The sequence below is a fragment of the Corvus brachyrhynchos genome, unplaced genomic scaffold, assembly GCF_000691975.1.
Source record: "Corvus brachyrhynchos isolate BGI_N302 unplaced genomic scaffold, ASM69197v1 scaffold66, whole genome shotgun sequence".
Lineage (NCBI taxonomy): Eukaryota > Metazoa > Chordata > Aves > Passeriformes > Corvidae > Corvus > Corvus brachyrhynchos.
The window spans coordinates 3686750-3707908 of NW_008238440.1; the positions used below are offsets into that span (position 1 = coordinate 3686750).

The 21159-nt window shown below is 47.4% G+C and overlaps 1 protein-coding gene and 1 long non-coding RNA gene across 3 annotated transcripts in view; both read left to right on the top strand.

The window, feature by feature from the left end:
- Positions 1-21159, top strand: part of WTIP (Wilms tumor 1 interacting protein) — an 82566-nt gene that overhangs the window by 12308 nt on the left and 49099 nt on the right. For both annotated transcript variants that reach the window (XM_017736575.1, XM_017736576.1), the window contains exon 2: positions 17714-17815. In XM_017736575.1, the coding sequence (XP_017592064.1) occupies positions 17714-17815 (102 nt within the window). The remainder of the gene's footprint in view (positions 1-17713; positions 17816-21159) is intronic.
- On the top strand, positions 334-9499 carry LOC108447238. The gene is made up of 2 exons (XR_001862684.1): positions 334-7635; positions 7691-9499. It is a non-coding gene; the product is annotated as an uncharacterized LOC108447238 (long non-coding RNA).

A 21159-nucleotide genomic window follows, 5' to 3' on the forward strand; every position in this document is an offset into this window, starting at 1 on the left:
GGGTGGATCTCTGCATCCCCCATGGAGCCCCCCATGGGCTGCAGGGGCACAGCTGCTTCACCATGGTTATCACCACGGCCTGCAGAGGAATCTTGGCTCTGGGGCCTGGAGTACCGCCCTCCCCCTCCTTCACTGACCTTGGTGTCTCCGTGTTGTTTCCCTCACATGTTCTCACCTCCTCCTCTTCTCTAGCTGGAATTAATCATGCCCCTCTTTGTTCTGATTTTCTTCTGAAATCTGTTATCACAGAGGCATTACCAGCCTCTCTCAGTGGCCCAGCCTTGGCCAGTGCCATGTCCATCTTCAGAGCCATCGGGGATTGGCTCTGCTGGACAAGGTGGAAGCTTCCAGCAGTTTCTCCGAGAAGCCACCTCTGTGGCACCCCTGCTACCAAAAACCAGCCTGTGAAAAACTAACACACATACTTAAAGTCTTTTTATGAAATTTTGGCAGTCATCAGGTGTTGGTCTCAGATGCTGTTTTACAAACAATTAGAAAAAAAGCTTGTTTTGCTTTGCCTGGGAAAAGAATCTCCCAGTCTTTCTGTGTGTTGGTTTGAAGGAGACGTTCCTGTGTGAGGGTGGTGATAGTGACGGCGCTGGGAGGTGTTGCCTGGTCGTGGAGAGTGGTGTAGGACTTCTGGCAGCCACACCAGCAACACCTGCAACTGGTCACTGCCCAGTTCAGAGAGAGGAAAGAAATCCACTGCAGGTTTGGGCCTGGGGCTTTGGATGCAGCACGGACAAGATTTGCCCCTTGCAGGAGTTTCTGGCAGAGTGGAGATGTGGCAATTCACTCACCAAATCCCACATTACCTGAGAGCCATGAGGCCATTCCACGTGGGGTAGAATGACTCTGGAGTGCCAGACCATGCCTCTTTAAAAAGCAAACCCAAAAAACTTCCCTGACCTATTAAGAAAATGTAAAAAGAGAAGGGATAGCTTGGGTTTGGCTGAAACAGCCTTGCATGCTGTGTAGGAGCAAACTGATGTTAAGCCTTTTGGGAAAAGGCTTTCTCAGCCCCTCTTTAACACCTGGGAGGAATCCAGGCCAGTGAAGAACCAGCCCAGAAAGCGGTGATTGAGGCTGCCCCAAAGAAAGCACTTTGAAGTTGTGCCAAGTGCAGACTTGCAAATCAGCTTCCTGGTGTGCCAAGTGTGTGAAGCTCTGCTTTTCCCTGCTTCCCACCTCCAGGGGCTTTGCCTGGCTTCCCCACAGGGGTGGCAGGAGGGACCAGGAGGGATGATAGGCAGGAGCAGGGAGCAGCTCAAACCCACGTGGCCACAGCAGTGGCCTGGCTCTGGCTGGACACCACATCTTGCTTGGTCTGTCTGATTTACTTCTGCAGCTTGTGAAAGGGGAAAAAACAAGCCCACAAAACACCCATGCTCCTGAGCTGAAGGATGAATCCTGGACTCCTTTGTGGCAGAACTTCTTTGGAGTTCCTGGGTGTTTCATTTGGTTGGCCTGGCAGAATTGGGAGCTCCGGTGTTAGGTTATTGTAAGGTCAGAGAAATAGCTCATTTCAGGGTTGAGGGGAAGGACTTTTCTGACAAAGTACCCTTGAATAATGAGCATTGACTTGGAGCTGTTCTGTTCCCAGCTGGGTCAGTGCCTGCATGGGGAGTTTCTAGCCCTGCCCCAGGTGTCACTGCCTCCAACTCTCAGCCCACATCCTTGGTTAAGGGTGATGTGCACTGGCTGATCCCAATGGTCAGAGTTCCTCTCTTCTCCTTTGAATGGGGTTGTGCCTGCTTTGACTCCTGTTCCCTCTCAACACTCAAGTGCAAGGTCTGTGTGGGCTTGTTCAGAGGCCACGGCTTCTTCAAGGACTTGGCTGCTCTGGTCCTCAAGGTTGCTGTGAATTTTGCTGTGATACTTAAAAGCAGAGAGGAAGAGATGTGCAGTGTGTGTGTGGGAACATCTCTTCAGAGGGCCAGTCACTCTGGGAGTGCCCACTGCGACTGGGTGGCTCACTAGTGAGTGCATTTGGGGAGCTCTCGCTTAGTGTTCACATGCCATGTGGAAAAGGCAAGAGAGAACTTTGACAAAAAAAAAAATAGAAGGAGGGAGGCTGCTGAGAGTTCTGGCAGATATATGGTAATATTTGCTTAAGTTTCTGAGAAATACATTATTTCACCTCTATTATGAAGCTTATGCCTGTGTATTTGCATCCCCCTAAGTGTTTTCTGGGCTTTTGCCATTTCAAGGCAATGTTTGCTGGTCCAGAACTGCCAGCACCAGGGGTGAGCTGAAAGTGGTACAAACTCACTTTGTTTTTAATTTGAGCCATTTTCATTTTGACCAGGGAACCAAATTATAGGGGCACTGTGGGGGACTGTTAGGTCACAACTTCAGTTTTGCTTGTACACGTTGTAAATTTGATTGGGAATGCAACCAAAATGCAGTGAGATGAATGAGCATGTGCCCTACTCAAGGGACAAGAGCTGCACACCCAGGTGGCAACGATGTGTAAAAAATCTCCCTAAAGAGTGGACATTAATTCCTGGTTTGAAGGAAGATTTGGGAGCTGGGTGTGCTGCTGGTGCAGGTTCAGTTCTGCTTGCATCGTTTCCTGCTGGAACACTACTGTTCCCAAAAAAATAGCTACCAGCCAGAAAGTGCCCAATAAGTAAGCCTGCAAATAAATTAAGTTTTTTGGACCATGCAGCTTGCAGTTTCTCACCAAGCAGTTGACTTAAGACAACAAAGTAAGTGTTGTCTCGGGGTCTAAATTAGAGTAGGACTGACTCAAGATCAAGTGTGACCGCTGGGGAACAAACAGTTGCATGTTTGTGCTCATCCTGCAGCCCAGGGCAGGGCACAAACCTGGAAGCACAAGGGGGAGGGAAGAAGTGAGATAAGGTTGTTCTGTGCAGGCTGGAGTGTAGAGATCAGAACAAGTGACAAGTCCACATGTTTGGTCCTAAATAGGAATAAAATAGTTCAGATTTTCTTCTCTTAAAGAGCTCCATGATCAGGTCATGAAGAAACAGTGACAAGTGTCGTGGAGGGGAAAGAAGAGTTTGGAGCCTGGGGGACAGCTGGTATTTCAGGTCTGAGCTGAAGGTCCTGCTGCTGTGAGCAGATGCTGAGCTATTGCCTTCTCCAGCAGGTGAAGAAGGGCTGAGGTGCTGGCTGGGATTTCAGCCTGGCCCTGCAGAGGGCACGGCTCTGTCAGGGCCCAGAGCAGGGTGCTCAGCTGCCTCATAGCACACACCTGGGCGGTGTGGCTGCTGGTTCAGGGAAGGACAGGGAAAGGGATGCATGTTCCTCCTTGCACAGCCATTCCTGCCAGCCTGAGTCATTGACTCCACTGCAGGATAAAAGCTGTGGCTCCACCAGCTGAAAACCAATGGGGAACAACCATTTTTAGTGATCTCTTAGGGTTTTAGGGTTTTTTTTGCTTTGCTTGAAGAAACATCTCTCTCGCTGTGGTGGAAGACAACCAGAGAAGGCGTTTTGTGACTGCTGCTAGAGTGAAGCACAGTCTGTTTTAACTGAGGATCAACAATGATTCCTTCTCTAAAAGGGACAATTAGCTCCTCTGCAGAAATGATAAAATCCTTTGTCTGTCAAAGGCACCAGTGGGAGAAGCAAGGGATGTGCAGCTCAGTACCAACTCTGTACTTCACTCTTAACCTTACAGAGAAAGCACAGTAGAGAGTTTAATCATTGATTTGGTAAAAGCCACCCTTATTTTCATGGATATAATTACAGAAGAGGTTACATTCATCTGCAAACAATGGCTCTAGTATTTTTTTTTTGAAAGCAGAAATAAATTTAAAACCCCCCAACAACTAAACTAATTCTTTTAGTTAGTTTTCAAAAGATAAGTTTTGGGGGTTGCATTAGTTGCTTTGTTGGGTTTTTTTCCAAGGGAGCATTGAGGAACCTATTTCTTGGTGAATGCAGTGAAAGGAGAGATTCCAAAAGGGTTTTTGTGCAATTAAGGAAATGTTTGCATTAGGTTGTGCTGCAGTGATTTAACACATGAGAAGGAAAAATCCCAACTAAGTGATTTACACACTGATCTCAAATGTTTTGATCAAAAGTCAGACTCAGAAATGCATTTGTGCTTATTTTTAAGTCCAAAGAGAATCCAGTGGGGAGTTAAATCTCTAAATAGACACCTAATGTGTAAATATTCACAGGTAGCTCTTTACTTAGACGTGTGATTTTGCTGTGAATTTAGACAGGGTGAGATTTACTTGGAAGCTGAAGTCCAGGCTCCACCAGTACCTACAATAGGGGAGAGCATTTCTGTAGACTGAACTGACTTTGAATATTTCATGTGTAAGTTCTGTGCTTTACTGGCTTACAGGAGTTCTAAAGTAGGTAGGGAGAAGTGAAAAGGGGTCAGGGAAGCTGATTGATTTTTTTCAAGGATTGCAGTCTCTTGGTTCAGGAATGGTCCATCCTGACATGCAGGACGTGGCCAGAGGCTGTGTGGACGAGCAAGGGGTTCTGAAGAAAGAAATGGAAAGGATATGTGTAATTTAAAAGGGGTGGAGGCAGGGACAGGTGACCTGGGGGGAATATAGAAGCCCTGCCAGAGAGATTACACATGGATGGGGTCAGGAGACACAAGGCTGGTCTGGAGCTGGCCCTGGTGAAAGACAAGAAGTCAAGAAGTGCTTCTGCAGATATGTGAGTGAAAGGAAGACCAGGGAAAACGTGGAGCAGGGGTGCTGGGTTGGCCGTGTGTGATGAAAAGCCTGGGGAATTAGGGGACAGCAGTGCTGCTTGATGTCAGCTTTACTAAAGCTTTTGATGCTGCCACCCATAACATCCCTCTGGCCAAACTGGTGAAGTACAGGCTGTGAGATGGACTGAAAACTGGCTGAGCTCAAGTGTGACCAGCAGGATGAGACTGAGTTGGAGCCAGTCACTAGTGGTGCACCTCAGAAGTCTGTGCTGGAGCCAGTTCTGGAGTCAGTAGTGTTTGACATCTTCATTAATGACTGGAGTGGTGGGAGAGAGTCCCCCTCTAGCCAGCCTGTGGATTGTACCACCATGGGAGGACTGCTTGATAGACTGCATGGATGTGGTGGTGCTCAGCAGGGCCCTGACAGGCCGCAGAAATGTGGGAGCGGGAACCTGATGAAATTCAGCACAGGGAAAAGCCTCCACCCAGTACTGGGAGCTGCAAGCCCACTGGCTGGAAGCAGCTCTTCAGAAAGGCCCTCTGGGGTCCAGGGTTGTGCATTTGGCAAAGGAAACCAACAGCAACGTGAGCTGGAGTTGAGGTTGACTGTCCTGGATCATGGGGACACTGAAGCTGGATGTGTGTCCCGGGTAGCCCACGTGCTTGGTCCAGCCTCAGTGTCTGGGCGGTTTGCCCACAAAAGCTATGTCTGAACCAGGGGCTGGTAGTGGGGTGTGTCAGCTTCTGGAGTGGTCTCCTGGGTGAGAGACACTCCAGCTCCCACTCAGTGCCCGGATGGAGGGTCCCTCTGTGTGCTGGGGGCCTGTGGGGAGCTCGGGTCTTATCGAGGCTTCCTGAAGGCAGCCCCTCCGGTGCCCACTTCTCAGGTGGACCCCCTGAAACCTAAAAGGGCACCAGACAACTACCACGTAGTTCATAATCAGATGTGAATGATCTTTTATTGCTTTTGCCATGATCCTAATCTGAACCACTGCTTTAGCAGCAGGGAAAATACCAGTGACATTGCACGGGAGGTTTCCACTGGGATCTCCAAGGATGGGTGCACAGGCAGCAGTCGAGGTGGAAAGGGTTGCCTCTCTTTATCACCTCTCTGTTTTGCTGAGTGTTTTAATTAAAACCAAATAGAGGAAAATTACTCACACTGTTTCCAATTTTTAGTGGCTTTACCTGCTCTTGAAAATTGCATCAAGACAACAGTAAAGGGAAGATGTAAAGAGGAATGAATGCTCCTTTTAGTGGCTATGAATAGGGGCTTCTCATATCAGTTAAGTGTTGACTTATAATTATGAAAAGATTACAGGTTTCTGTTATTTTTTAGCCAGTCCTCTAACACATGAATTAACTAACATTTCACCACTTCATGTAACCTTTCAAAATGGAAAAGGGAGGTTTGGCTGATGAAGTTCATAAGATGACATTTATTTGAAGATGTTGACTGTAACTAATAAAGTAAAAAATTACTTTCCTAACCCTTTTCTGTCTGCTCACCCTTTCCCTGGTTATACAGTTCTTGAGGTGGTGTTTTTTGCTGTTTCTAGAGGGATTTTTAAAGAATAATTTCACCAGGGGAGTTTGCTCTTCAACTGTACTTTAGTTGTATTTTTGTAAGAGTTGCTAGGAATTTAGCCACAACTCCTTTGCTGTCTCATGACTGTGGGTGGTGGAGCTGATGAGTTACTCACTAAATGAGAGATGTTTGGGTGGTGAGGTGTCAGGAGTGGGAGAGAAGAGCATCTCGTGTCTTGTTCCTCACTTTGACTTGAGTCTGGCATCCAGCTTATGCCAAACAGAGTCCATCTTCCAAAAATCATCCTAAAAAGAGGATGCCTGGCTATCTTGGCATGCAGATGGTGAGTGAGGTGAGCGTGGAGAAGGCACCCAGTGTAGTTCTGGGGACAGGCCTCTCTGGTGTCTGGCTGGGTGCTGCAGTGCTGGGTGGCTGCTGTTTAGTGCTCTTGTTGGGCACCAGTGCCAGCACTGTGCACAGTGATCATTAGCTAAATCTTTTCCCCCTCAAGCAAATTGCTCTTTGACAGGAGCTGTTGAGGCCAGGAGTGTTTCCCTGTTTGCATCTCAGTGCCAAGTGCTCTTGCAGGACACGTGTTCTTTACTAGCAGCAGCTCAGCCCTGCAGCTGAGCGGCTGCAGGTTTCTCTGTAGGGGTTGTGGGCCAAGGCTTTGGCTGCAGGTGCAGTGGGCAGGTTGTGAAAGGAGCTGATGATGCCAAAACCCTGTTACAGGTGGGGGTTGCCTTCTGTGCCAGGTCCTTTCCAAGCTAAGTCAGTGTCTTGGATATTGTTCCCTCGGTGCCCAGGTTTTGCAGAGCAGCCAGGCACTTGTGTCACTGGTCTGTCTGTGAGAACAGAAAAGGTAATAAAAAGGCAAGAAAAGGGTGCTTTTAGACTCAGTCTGCCAGCTCTGGCTGGTGGTTTGTCACTGTCTGGGACACAGCTCATAACTGAGGGCATAAGCAGAGCCAACATGTGCTTCTTGGCTGGGTGCTGTGACTATGCCCATTTCACACTTTTTTCATTGGAGAAAATTAGCACTATGGGTTTTTCTTTTTTTTCCTCCAATTTCTGCCCTTTGGTACCCACTTTGCTCCCGTTTTGTGTCAAGATGACAGTCTAGGTCAAACTAGGGGAGAGGGATGGTCCTGAGAGTAGTATTTGTGCCTTTCTGGATCATTCATTGATACTATTTGGATGTGGATCAAGTGTGTGTTCACATTTGTGTTGAATTAGCCAGACAGACCACATACCCTGGAGTTCATTCCAGCTTCTGGAGAGCAGACTGTTACCTGATCCAGGACTGACAATACCTGATCCAGCAAAAAGTCAAAGCAGTCCAGATAGAAGGTACCTGACCTAGCAGAAATCCCGCCAACATCAAGTTAACTATCAGTACTTTACACTGTGTGGCATCTCTTTTTATGGTACTAAGAGCTGTATAGCTGGATTTATTCAGGTGTTGGAACATGGCCTCCTGTGCTGCTGCCCGTGATAAAGCTGGATTTATTCAGATGTTGGAACATGGCCTCCTGTGCTGCTGCCCGTGTCAGTGGAAGGTTCAGTGTCAGTCAGAATGAGGCCTGTCCACTCCTGCAGCTCTGGGTGGTGCTGGGGGGAGTAAGTCCCTGAAGGTGAGAATGGAGCTCAGGTCCTCTCATGGTTATGGGAAGCTCAGAGTTGCCTTCTTGCAGGAATCATTGTAGACTGGAGTCTGACAAAAGCCTGGAGCAACCCCATGCCCACCTTAAGTCTGCCCTGGAGAGCAGCTGAACACATGGGCAGCATGTTGATTTTCTAACTTTTCCTTTTTCCCCCCAGTTGAATTCAGAGGCAGGAAATGAGCCTACATCTACAGCATTTAGTGTTGCTGTTTCCCCAAGGTAGAGGAGGCAAAATTAGAATATCCTGTTTACATGTCGTTTGAGCTGTATTTGACCAGCTGTCCCAAGGGTTTTTAACTTGCTAGATCAGGACAGGCTTTTCTTACAGTCTGAGCATCTTCCTGTCTGAGTGGAGTGGAGGAGTGTTTGCACTGAGCACCTCCCTGGGCTGAGCCTTACAGCTGCAGAGGAGACAGCTTTTCACTGTCACCAAGGTGGGGAAGCTGAGGCCTGCCAGTACGTCAGAACTGAAGTCCTTCCTGACTAAAGGTGGGAGAAACCTATGGCAAATTACTTTCTGAAATGGTTGTTCCTGTGCCTTACAGGAAGGTACATTCCTTCTCCTGATGTTCTCAAAGCATCCTTGAGTCGCTGGACTTGAAGTGACTGAAAAAGTCTCGTTCAGAGGGTTGAGGTGACAGATTTTTAAGTCACTTCCAGCTTTTCTTAAGTGAATAGTTCAGTCTTTCTAAATATTAGCTTGGTATAATACCTGCCTTTATGTATGTTTGTGTTTAAGCAAACCTATTTATGCTTCTGGGAATGCTGAAGAACCTCCCTGGGGCAGGTGAGAACTATGGAGAGGTGTCAGCACCTTTGCTGGGTGGGTGCTGGAACTGTGGGGCTGTGGTGTCCATGTAGGGCTGGGAACTGCTTGTGGAAGGAGCTGCTGAGTTTATAACCAAGTGTGGTTACGTAATTCCATGCCTTTTCCAGACTGTCATGCTCGTGCTGGAAATAGACCGTTATCTAAGAAAATAGGAAAGTGCACCTGGAAACTTTTAGACTAGTCTCCGTGTTTAATCATAACCCATTTTAAATATGTCAAAGAAGGCAGCTGTAGTATATGACCTTTTTCTGCCATATATTAGAGTGATGACTCATACATGCAATGTCAGGAGAATGTAATGAAAAGTCTCTCCAACTTGATGTCTGTGCAGCTCTGTTTGCAGCTCTGACATGCTGTGGAGTTCAGGGTATTTGGGCTGCATCATTGGTGCTTTCAGTATCAGTGTTGTTACCTGGTTGCACGGATTTTTGTAAGCTGAAGTATTTAAATTGATTCTGTCTTTTCTGTGTCATCTCAGAAGGTTTTTTCTCTGAAGACCACAGCGGTGTCAAGTGACTCATATTCACTATAGAAAAGGGCCAAGACAGAGACTAAAGGTAACTAAGAACATCAAAACTGGAAAAGAGGGCTGGTACAGTAGGTTTTCTGACTGGTTCTGTACTGTGAACACTGTCACTTACATAGAAAAAATCTGTGCTGTGTAGGTAAATACACTATTGTTAATGTGTGGCATCAGCAGAAAGGAAAGGCAATAGCGATATGAGCTTTAAATATTCAGTTTATTGTTTATTTGCTGTAATAAAACTGTCTCAATGTCTGTAAACCTGTCACTGGAAAATAAAACTTAATAAAAGCTTAAATAAAACATAGAAGGTCTACTGTTTGACCTGCTTTGTGCCAAAGTCTGGAGTAATGACATGGGCAAACATGTCACCCCAGAGCTCAGGTGATCTCCAGCTGGTATAACCAGCAACTGGTATAAATTGCAGTATTCATGCTATTTAAAAACCAAGTCAATTTTTTTGGAAAATCTCCTCTGTCACCCTCTGTGAACTGCCACTTCTTCTGTTGCCCATTACATTGGGATGTGCGGTGTGAAGGTCTGCCCTCTTCCTCAGTCAGTTTGAGTACAGAGCTGGCCTGAATGCCCCTAGTGCTTCACACTAGCTCCCCGAGGTGGGCATTTGCCCAGGAGCACTGTGGAGCTTCGGGTGTTGGTATTTGATCTGTCTGTACTGAAACCAGGAGCTGCAGGAGCATCGCTCAGTTCTGCTGGCTCTGGGCCCTACCTGTGTCTGTGTGTGTGCTGGGCTCACCCGAGTCTCTGGCTGTGGAGCTGTGTCCTCCTCTGCCAGCAGTTGTACAAGCTCCAGTTTTTGGCCCTAGCCTATCTTCCCCGGATTGCTACTGCACTCTGCTAGAAATTCAACACTCCTCAATTGGCTGAGTTACGAATGTGATTGCATTCACTGTGCTCCAGGCAGAATAAGTGTGGTTTGAGCTGAAGGGCCTTGCTGACCTGGTCCTCCTGGGCTGTAAGAGGGCTCATGTCCACAGCAAGACACTCAGCTATTCAGCAGTGGAGGGGCAGTAGAACAGGGATTTACAGATTTTTCCCTCCAAGTTATTCATTCCCAGTGGTGCTCTCCTTTACCACCCCAGCTGCGTGTGTCTCCTGGCATTGATAATCTCAGTCATCACAAGGTGCTTTTAGAAACAGGATCTTTTTCACTGTTTTTGCTTAATACTTTAGTTGCTAAAGTTATTTGCAAATCCCCTTTGTGCTGTGGTTGTCAGTGTGAGCATGAGCCTTGAGGAGTCAGCTGAGTTCAGAATCCCAGACAAAGCAACCCACAGTGGCACAGCCCGTGGAGCAGCCACGAGAACTCCTCTGTCTTCCACTTCACTGCCTCAGTAGCAAAAGATTTTTCTCTAAATGCCAAATAAGAAGTATAAATCACCCTGGAACTGCCACACACTAAATCAAGACACAGAGAGATGAATGGATATTTGTAAAGCGAGCGTCAGTGTAACTAAAACAGTGCAGGAACAATGGGGCCGTGCTCGGCCTTGTGCCGTCGGGAGGCTCCACACAAAGGGCAGCTCTGCAGCGGTGCCCAGCCCGGCCAGGGCGGGGTGAATCCTGCAGATAGTGTCAGTAATTTCATGCTTCAGAACAGTAATTTCATATGAAGCAATAAGCATTTGCTGTGCTGGCTTTGGGCTTTCACTGTGCGATGGGCTGGATCTACTGCAGCAGTAACAAAAGCCTTGCAGTTTCCAGCAGCTGCTAATCAGAGCTGATATGGGCTCCCATGGCATCTCCACTCGGCAGTGCTGGCCTGGAGCTGGTTTAATTCACCAGCACAGACATGCCCTGGGCTCAGAGCTGCTAAATAGGGAGATGGTGAGGGTGGTGTTTGTGAATTGTTTCTGTGGCCTTCTGTTCCCAAACACTTGCCCATCACCTCACCCTATATCTGAAACCCCAGAAGGCTAAGGACAAAGCAGAACAGACAGCATGTATGGCTGCTTTCAGAGCAAGCAGGATTAGGCTGAGTCCTGCTGGCAGCGCCAATCCCTCAGGCAGGTAAAGCTTGGCTCCTGTGCTCTGATCAGCACTGTCATTCCTGGAACTGGTCCCAGTGCCTTCCTTTGTGGCCATGACCTCTCCCAGCAGCTTTGTCCTATGCGAGCCTCGTTAAGTAACAGGCAGAGTGGAGGTAATGAAAGTCGTTCCAGAACCTAGAGCATTGCTTCTGTAAAACTTCCAGTGAATGTGAACTTTGCTGCATTTGTAACCAAACATAAATTAATCTCAAATTTTGATTTTTCTGAGTAAAGTTCTACACATGCATCCCTCCTGTGTGTTAATTGAGTAAAGCCTCCTGTAGCAGGCAGGCCCTGAAGTGATGGAGATCTTTTTAAGTCAGCAGATGCGTATCTCAAGGGCTTAAATCATTTATTGTTTATTCCTTGAGGAGGAAAGCAAGGTCGGGGGCAATCTCAACAAGGTTTAACAGTGACAGCAAGAAGTTTCCTGGTCTACAGGCTGCTTCTTGCCTTGCTTTGCCTAAGCTGGGATTTGTGTTAGGTGTTGTGGCCCATGTTCTTCCAGTTTAGTGTACTCCAGCACAGTCGGTGCAGGGAGCACATGGGGACTTCCAGGCTGGAGTTGGGAGTTGTGTTGCCAGATGGAGTCAGCCCCCTCCCGGCTCTTGGGTGTTGGGGTGCCGGGTATGGATGGGCTGGGGCTTGGCAGGGGAGCCTAAAACATTTACTTGAGCTTTTCTCACTTTTCTTAGCCTGTCATTTTCAACCTTAATTTAAGTCCTTGTGTCTTTCCTGGAGCAGAGGCAGTGCTGGTAGCTTACCCAGGCAGTCCCTCCATCATTCCCATCACAGGATGTTGCTGCTGGGCGTGTCCAGGTTGTATTTATTTATAACTTGTATGTACTAGATTTAGTTTCGTGTTAGATATTGACTCCTTGGTATATTTGCAAGGTATCTGCCAGGTAACAGGTGAAAGCCCTGCAGTGAGAGCTACCCATGGTGGCGAGGGCTGGGAGGGTTCCTGGGCTGCCCTGCCTGGCTCTGCCCTGTGCAGGTGCCTCGTGTCTTCTATCTGTGCCTGACTGAGGGATGACGTGTGTGTTGGAAGATCCCTCCTCCTGTGGTTGTTGGAAGGAGAGGAGCATTTTTCTCCCCTGAAGTCACCGCTGCGACCCAAGCTGCCACAGCCCAGGACATGCACGGGAGCTGCCGGGAGCTCAGCAGGTACTGCAGCAGCAGTGGCACAGCTGCCTGGGCTCAGGGCAGCTCTGGGGCTTCACTGTTTACCTGGCTTCTTAGCAGAACACATTTTACAGGTAGTAGCAATGCCCTGTGTGAGATCACGGGCTGCAGGCAGTGTGGGAACACCTTCCCTGGCCAGGGGCACCTGCAGGCGTCTGACGCAGCCCCTCCACAGCCCTCTGCTCTTGTAGCTCTTGCTGCAGTTTGGCTTCTTGTTTGGAGCTGAGGCTTCCCTCCTCATTTGTTCTCCCTGCTCTGTGGCAGTAGGTTTCCATTTCCCTGCCCCTGTGCCATGGAAAGGCTGCAGGTGTGGAAGATTTTGTTTGGGGCTTATGTAGAGATGGTCTTTTCCTGTCTGAGAAGAAAAGGGGATTTTGCAGTGGCCCAGCATGATGTTCATCCGCCCTTTTCCCAGAACTGCAGAGGCAGGGAGGGAGTCATCTGTGCCATGTGTTAGTTGTTAATTTTAGCTTTACCATAACTCTTGATGACAGGGCTTGGTTGTTTCCTACTGTAGGCAGCATGTAGCAGTTATCCTGGAGATACGGTGTGGCTGTAAGGCAGTAAAGCTGCAGCTCATCCCTGAGCTGTGGTGCTCTGTCTGTGGTAGCTGGATTCTCCCAGCTCTCACAGCTGCTGCCTGCTGGAGTTGAGAGGCCACATGGTACCATTTTCCTTGCATTTGTGCTAAACCTTTGCCTTCAGGTTACAAAAGGATGGCATTAGGCAGAGGCTGCATTCAACATGTGTCTGAGGACGAAGCTTGGCCAAAAGGTGGTTAAATATCTGCTATGATATGCACTGCACTTAACAGCCCTTTTCCTAATTCTGGCTGCCTGGTGAAGTCTGTATGGAGCAGCAGCCTGTACTGGCATGGCCAAAAGAGCATTCCAGGATTTGATGTACAGGTCCCAAACTGAACTTCTTGTAATGCAAAGGCTACTACCAGGAACTCTTACAAGCAGGCTGAAAAATTCTATAGTTTCAATGTCTTCTCTAGGTTGTTGCTGATACCTTTGCTAATTATAATGGTCTCAAGTCTTGAGCAAAGTCACTGAGCACATCAGAAAATACCTGTCTGATCTTCTGCTGGTGCTGATATTCATGTTTGCTGGTGTGTGAGTTACCCAGAGAGCATCGTGCCTCTGACAGCTCTGTTGCCATGCAGTGCTGGAGGCTTGCCTGGCTTGTGTCCAGAGATGATGTTCTCACTGATGTGGTCAAGCTCAGTGAAGTGGACTGGTTAAAGGTGTGGGGAGCACTGGCCATGTGCTGGAGTCCAGCAGGGAGTCTCTGGGAGCTCCTTCTCTTTCTAGTACCATTTTTGTTGGTGTTCTTTTGCTCTGATCCACAGAGTGTTTGTTCGGTCTCTGCTGTCCCGTTTGGTTAAACACTCTGTGAGGGTGTGAACAGCTGTCCACCGCAGCCAGAGACTGCTTGTGACACTGTGCTCCTGGCTCAGCCAACCTTCTTGGCGACTTTGAGTATATGCAACATCTGGCAATGTCTTTTTCTGGGTAGAGACACCAGCTCTGTAGGAGAGCTGATAACCTGGGCAGAAACATAGCAGGTGATGTGTTAAAGAGCTGGGGTACAACTGACTGCTCAGAATCAAGGTGTCAGGAGGACAAGGAATCGTATAAAGGCAGGAATTGATCTGAAGTCATGTCAAGGGAAGTGTCAGAAACGAGACATGCTTGCTCTGCAACAGAACATTCTTCATGGGCAGTTTAACAAGCCTTGGAATTAAATTTGGGGGGGGAAAAAGTGATGTAGCTGTTATGTCAGGGCTTTAGAAGCTTGCAGTGTGCAGTCTGGACTGTGACTAGTGGAAAAGCAGACCTGAGCAGCCCTGTAATCAGGGCTTTTCCTAGGCAGTTATGAGCTCACACTAAACTCACACTGCAGCTGCATATATATTTTCCAAAATACACTTTTGGAATTTTACATACGCTTTTTTAGTATGCTAATCATCTCTGTGGTCATTCATTCCTGGAGTTAATGACTGCTCTCTTGGAGAAAACAAGTTAACAAACTGACAGCTGCTCCTAAGAAATCTCTTGCCTGGAGAGGCCAATGCATGTTTAACATCCACAATAAATCCTTCTTTTGCTTCTGATGGTTCAGTGCAGCAATGGCAAAGAAATGAGGTAATAACTTTCATCTATCAAAGCAGTTTGGACTGTAGTAGATTTGTGCACAAGAGCTCAGAGACAGAACTGCCGGAGTTACAAACTGGATTCCTGCTCTTCTTTGAATAGCATTAAATGTAGACAGGAAAACGTACTTCTGTCAGCATAACCTCCCAGGCAGACACATTATCAGTAGCTGCCAGTGTTGGCATGAACAGGTGGGCAAGGAGTGCCCAGGGAGCTGGGGGGCTCTGAAGGGGCTTCCCCTGTCCCCAGGGCCAAGAGTGAACCGAGACGTCGGGCCAGGGCCTGATGCTGAAGTGACATTGGCTTGTTCCAGCTGTGCCCCCCCTGTTCTCTGCAGAGCCCCTGGGGTGTGCTGGGACAGCGAGCAGGTTCCTGGGCTCTGTGCTGCTGCTGGGAGTGAGGAATTCCTGCAGCTGCTGGCTCACAGGACACCTTTTCCAGTCACAGTATCCACAGTAATCAACAGCTATCTTTGATCAGTTAACCTTTAACTCATGGCAAATAGCAGATATTTTCCATAAAATTTGGCTACAAATAAATGAATAGACTTGGCAGCCTTGAATAAGGCAACAAATGTTCTGAAATTCCCATTTCTTGTGTCAGGGCTGAGCTCGCTTGAGGACTGGCATTTTCTTAACATGTTTGCAATAACCTGATGGATCTGGATGGCACTTAGTTTGTCTTACAGGTTTATCTTGGGTAGCTGTTAAAGTTACAGGTTTTGCTTCCCTAAATTTCTGAAATCAGGTTTAAGATTTTAAAAAATCTTAATAGATGTATTGGGTTTTAAAGTTATCATTTTATTTGACAAATAGTCTAAAATGTGTCAGGATGTTGAGCTAGCTGAATGAAAGGCTAATCTCCCTTCATGACATTAAATGGGGGAGTTAAAGGTATAAACACCAGTAAAACCCATAATTTAATGAATGATCTTTTCATTTCAGTGTTGGACTTTGTACTACAGAAAAAATACTTTTTTAAAACTTGTCAGTATCCCAATTAATCTGATCACACTCCTCAACTCATACCGATGGTGGGTTGATGCTGCTCTGAGGAGAAGCAGTTCAGTTCTAGAAAGGGTGTTGTACTGGGCTGTCATGGCCAGGTTTTGGTGGTGGGGTGGCTTCTGTGAGAAGCTGCCAGAAGCTTCCCCTGTGCCCAGCAGAGCCAATTCCAGCCGGCTCCAGGACAGACCCACCCCTGGCCAAGGCTGGGCCCAGCCGTGACAGTGGCAGCAGCTCTGGGGAACATCTGGGAAGGGGGAGGAAATCCCCGAGGAATTGCAGCTGGGTGACAGCAGTGGGAATTTGTGAGAGGAGCAGCTCTGCAAACCCCCAGGGCAGGGCAGGAGGGCCAGGAGCTGCTCCAGGAGCTGCAGCTGAGGTTCCCCTGAGCCCGGGTGCAGCCCGGGGAGAGGCGGCTGTCCCCCCGCAGCCCTTGGGGTCCAGGATGGATCAGAGATCCCCCTGCAGCCCCTGCAGGGCCCCACACGGCAGCAGGGGCTGCCTGAAGGAGGCTGTGACCCCGGGAACTCCACGCTGCAGCAGCTCCTGGCAGCACCTGTGGCCCTGTGGAGAGAGGAGCCCAAGCTGGAACAGGTTTGCTGGCACAGGGGACCCAGGCTGGAGCAGCTGATAAAGGACTGCAGCCTGGGGAGGCTCTCAGGCTGGAGAAGTTCATGGGAGGATGTCTCCCAGGAAAAGAGAGGGACACCTGTTCATAATATGCTGATCTTCCCCCAAAGAACTTGCATTTTTATTTTCCATGTACTTACCTAGAATGTTCACAGCACAGTAAAGAAGAATTCTGCAAGATAAAAGCCTGGTTTTGTAGTTCTCTAGTTCCTAGGTTCTTAGGTGTATTAGCAGTTTTGTTGGTGCCAATGATTGATGCCCAGCTTGTGCATGCACTTGTAGAAATAGAGCCTCAAACAACACATGGAACACAGCAGTTTCTGTAGAGTTGTTTGAAGCAAAAAAGTCTCCATTTTTATTTTCTATTGTAGTATTTAAAAAATATCACCAGCCTTGTCTTGATGGACTGTCCTGCTAGAATTGAATAGAGACCTATGGCCATCTCAGAAGAACTTAAGAATCAGTAGTCCCAATTGTGTGACAGATGGACATGGATTCCCCAGAGTTTAATTTCTTCTTCTTAGGGATACAGACCCAAAGGGATCCTTGAATTACCTCCCTTTCTGGGTTTGAATTTAGAGGGGTTATGCATAGGTAGAAAGAAACGCACAGGCAAACCACTCTTAAAACTTTGAGGAAATAGGTTTAAATACTCCCAAAACCCAAACCATCCCAAAAAAACCTCTTTGTAGAGTTACTGAAAGCATGACCTTCCTGTGAGTCGGCCATGTGTAGAGCTAACCACTGACTTGTTGGCTCCTGGTGCTTTGGTCTCCTTAGGACTCCATGGGAGTCATCCCAGGCATCACCAGGAGCAGGCCTGGGCAGTGAAGTTGAATTTCTGACCCCACTGAAGCAGAACTGTGAGCCAGAATTTCTGCCCTGAGATCATAAGGAAGGCAGAGGCTTTGCTGTTTGGTGTGGTAAGGTGCCAGGTTGTGTTTATGAGGTTACATCCTCTGTTCACGAGGAATTAATTACTAAATGTGACTGACAGATCCATTTTTCAGTGGCCTTCACTGCGGACAAACGCGCTTGATGTTGCCTTTGTGGAGAGGGCCAAGGAGAAGTCTTTTGGGTTTGGACTGAATTGTTTTATCAGTGATGGTTGAATGTCATGTGGTGGATCATTTAGTCGTGAAGGTCTCACTGAATTATTTCTTGGGCTGGTGGAGTTGTTTTCAGGGAGTGTGTGGATTTCTCTGTCCTTTCTGGTGGCACCTGCCTCCTCCGGGTTTCTGTCTGTAGCCAGCCTCAGTCTCTCTGCACTGAACACCAGCAGAGGCTTGGCCCCCCTTAATTTTGGGTTAATTTCCATGCATTTGTTTCACTGCAGCCGCCTACTGCTCCCTTGGGTACTTGAATCTATTCAGGGTGAGGAGCTCATTGATTTAGGGCCTGATGGGGGGCATCATGAGTGCTGTGAATCAACGGCCTGGAGCTGTTTTTAGGAGCTGTGGAGGATTTTAACTTTGATTCTCTTTCTGCTTTGTAGGTATTTGTATAAAATGTGGAAAAGGTGTGTATGGAGCGAGCCAGGCTTGCCAAGCAATGGGTAACCTCTATCATACCAACTGCTTCACGTGCTGCTCTTGTGGTAAGTCAGATCTGCCATGCCCCTGGTATGTGGCTTCCTTTTGTAATATATATTCCTTTAGCAAACAGTGTACAAAGTGAGACCTCATCTTGCCTGCTTCCCTAGGAAAAATTCCCACGCAGGGCTCCAGCTTCAAAAATTGTTTTTTATTTGCCATCCGTAAGTGTTCAATGGTGTTTTCCTAAGCAGCAGCCCAGAAAAGTAGTGTTTGGTTGTTTGAAGGGCTGCATTTACAAAATGGCTTCAACCTGTCTATTGGAAGCACTACATGCTTTAAATCGCTTGTGTTTATAGAACTGTAATGTGCATGTATCATTTTAATAGAAAAAAGGGGTAAAATTTGTGCAGTGAAAACCATATTTTTGTCACTTTCTATTTGCAAATGCAAGTCTAGTCAGGCATGTGTATTTGTCATTTCTGTGTATGCGCAGTGCTCAAAAATTGTTCACTTATGGTTGAATGTGACAAGAACAAATAGAAACTGTGTGTTGAAATGTCTCACGCTATTACAAGATTTTATTTTTGTAGGGGAAAAGTAGACGATAAATCACTGTTTGCTCCTTGCTATTCTTGGGACCTTTTTAGGTTTCCTTTTTAATCTGAAAGAGATGTTTCTGTGTGTGATTTGGGGAAGTTCTGGCTTTGCCAGGGGAAATGGAAAATTCAGGGCAGCAGTTTCAGAAGTGTGCCTTAAGTCAGGCATTACGAACTTAAGTTCCTTCCTCAGTGTCTTGTCTGTAACTGCTGAGAGCTCACAAATTCCCACCAAGCTCAAGGGAAGTGTGAGAGCTCAATTTCCAGGAGTCAGGTGATTTTTCTTGTTTTATATACACATCTAGTGAGGTTCCTTATATATGAAAATATTTGCCTGGATATTGAAGATCTTGTTATGATACACATACACAGGAAAAGATTGATTCTGAGCAGAACGTGCTGAGCGCAGATTGTTTATAAAAAGGATTAATTAAGGATTAGAAAAAGAGTAGAGGATTATTGGCATAGAACCAAATAAGTTGATAATCAAAAGAACATTGTAAAGTTCACTTCTGACAGGAGAAGTGTTGTCTTTTCTCCTGAGATTTGTACTGATAAATATTGGTTTAAAGAAACCTTCAACCTGAATGTAGAATTTAGTGACCTTTCTAAATGACTCTGGACCATTACCAGATGTGGGGTTGAACTCATCTCAGACCTTCAGGGATTGCTCCTGACTTCGCTCAGGTCTGACAGTAAGTGAGTAGCTGTTTTGTTGGCTCCCAAAGTGAACAGCATCCTGCTTAGCAAAGGATTACAAAACAGTGTATCAGATAATGTCTGTCCACGGCATTAACCTAACCTAATTGTATGGGTGAATTCCAGCTTCCTCTCTGGGGCAGAAATGTTGTTTTCAGTACTCAGGCTGCATGTTTGCTGTCATGGGGTTCTGTGTGCAGGTCACTGTTCCTTAGGAAAATGTATAAGGGACAAGAAGTGTATTTAAACAGCAAAATACAAACTCAATTATTTAAACACACAACAAGCTTTTATGACTGTTCTGGAGAGATGTGTGTGGCCGTGGTGCAGCTTGAGACATGTCCACTTGGAGCATCGTTTGCCCCACCCCACAATGCCCTGGAATTTGATGATTCAGGCAGCTCCCCGTGAGTCACCACACGCACAGGGAGATGTCCAGGTTGTCCTTCCAGCCTCTCACCGTGCTGCCCTGGGCTGGAGGGCCCAGCTGTCGTCCACCAGGATGGCTCACAAGTGAGAAGGGCTTGGATTTCACCTCTAATACAACCCCGTTGGAAGGGGAGTGTTTGGGCACTTCTTTAGGCACTGGAGAGGGGCTGTGCTGCTGCTGTGGCTGCAGTGCCTGGGGCAGGTCAAACACCTGATCAAAGCTTCGGTTCAGCTGTGTTCAAGGGTGAGTCCAAAGCAGAGCTTTTCCTCTCAGCTCAGCTCTGAAATAGGATCAATGTGAGCATAGCTGGGAAGAGGGTGTTGCATTAACTCTTTTTGTGTCTCGCTATATTTTGGGCTGTGCAACCCATGGGAAACCCAGAGTGGTTCAGTACAGTGCCAGTAGATCCAGAGCTTGGGACCAAGGCATGCAAGTCCTGTCTGTGGGAACTGCACCCTTGAGAATGATGCTGGAAAGGCTTTACAGGAGCTCTTGGACAAGCAACCAAATGGGAACTTCTTACACTACTGTACTCTATGAACTGGGAGTTCATTTTGGGACGTTGCTGGGACCCATGTGAGAATCCTGAGCTGTAGGTTTGGTGCCCACCTTTAGATGGATGAGAATAACTAGAGAGGGCCCAGAAGAACTTCAGTAAATGATTAAAGGCAGGAGAAAACGTAATCACAAGAGCCCAGTGTATCTTGGGTATCTGAAGTTATGGGAGGGACATGTGACTGGAGGTTGTAAGGACTTGGACCATGAAACAGCATTAGAAAGTGGTCTCATATGTACTAGAGACAAACACGAGAGAGATCTTTCCTGGAGCCTGAAATTACACAACTCAAATAGGAAATCAAAGACAGTTTTTCTACAATGAAGATGATTAACTCCTGGAACAAAATAGCAAGAGAAGTGGCAGATTCTCTATTCTTCTTTGTTTTCAGATTAAGACCAAATGTCCCTTTGGAGAATGTTTTAAGTTGAGCCAAGCTTTAGGTAATTGGGTGGTCATTAACGATCTTTGTTAGGCTGAGGATCACAACACTGGTGCTTGTTCTGAGTCTTTGATGGGAGAGTAGAGAAGTCCATTGGTTCTCTCTGCCTAAACTGGTGTCTATGCTGTAGTTCCTGTGCATGTTTATGTAGTGGTTGACCCTGGCTGGACACCAGGTGCCCACCAAAGCCACTCCATCCCTGCCCTCCTCAGCTGGATGGGGAGAGGAAATGTAAGGAAAGGCTCATGGGTCAGGATAAGGGCAGGGAGAGATCCCTCACCAGTTACTGACACAGCAAAACAAAAAAATCTGTTAACAACCAAATCAGAGTTGGATAACGAGAAATAAAAGCTAAAGCTTAAAACACCTTCTCCTCACCCCTCCTTGCTTCCTGGGCGTAACTTTACTCCCAGCTTTGTCCATCTCCTCCCCTGAGTGGTGCAGGGGGATGGGAAATGGGGGCTGTGCTCAGCTCATCCCAGGTTGTCTCTGCTGCTCCTTCCCCCTCAGGGGAAGGGCTCCTCACACTCTTCCCATGCTCCAGTGTGGGGTCCTTCCCACAGGAGACAGCGAACTCCATGAGCTGCTCCAGCCTGGTCCCTTGCCATGGGTGCAGTCAGTCCTTCAGGAGCTGCTCCAGCCTGGGTCCCCCGTGCCAGCAAACCTGTTCCCGCTTGGGCTCT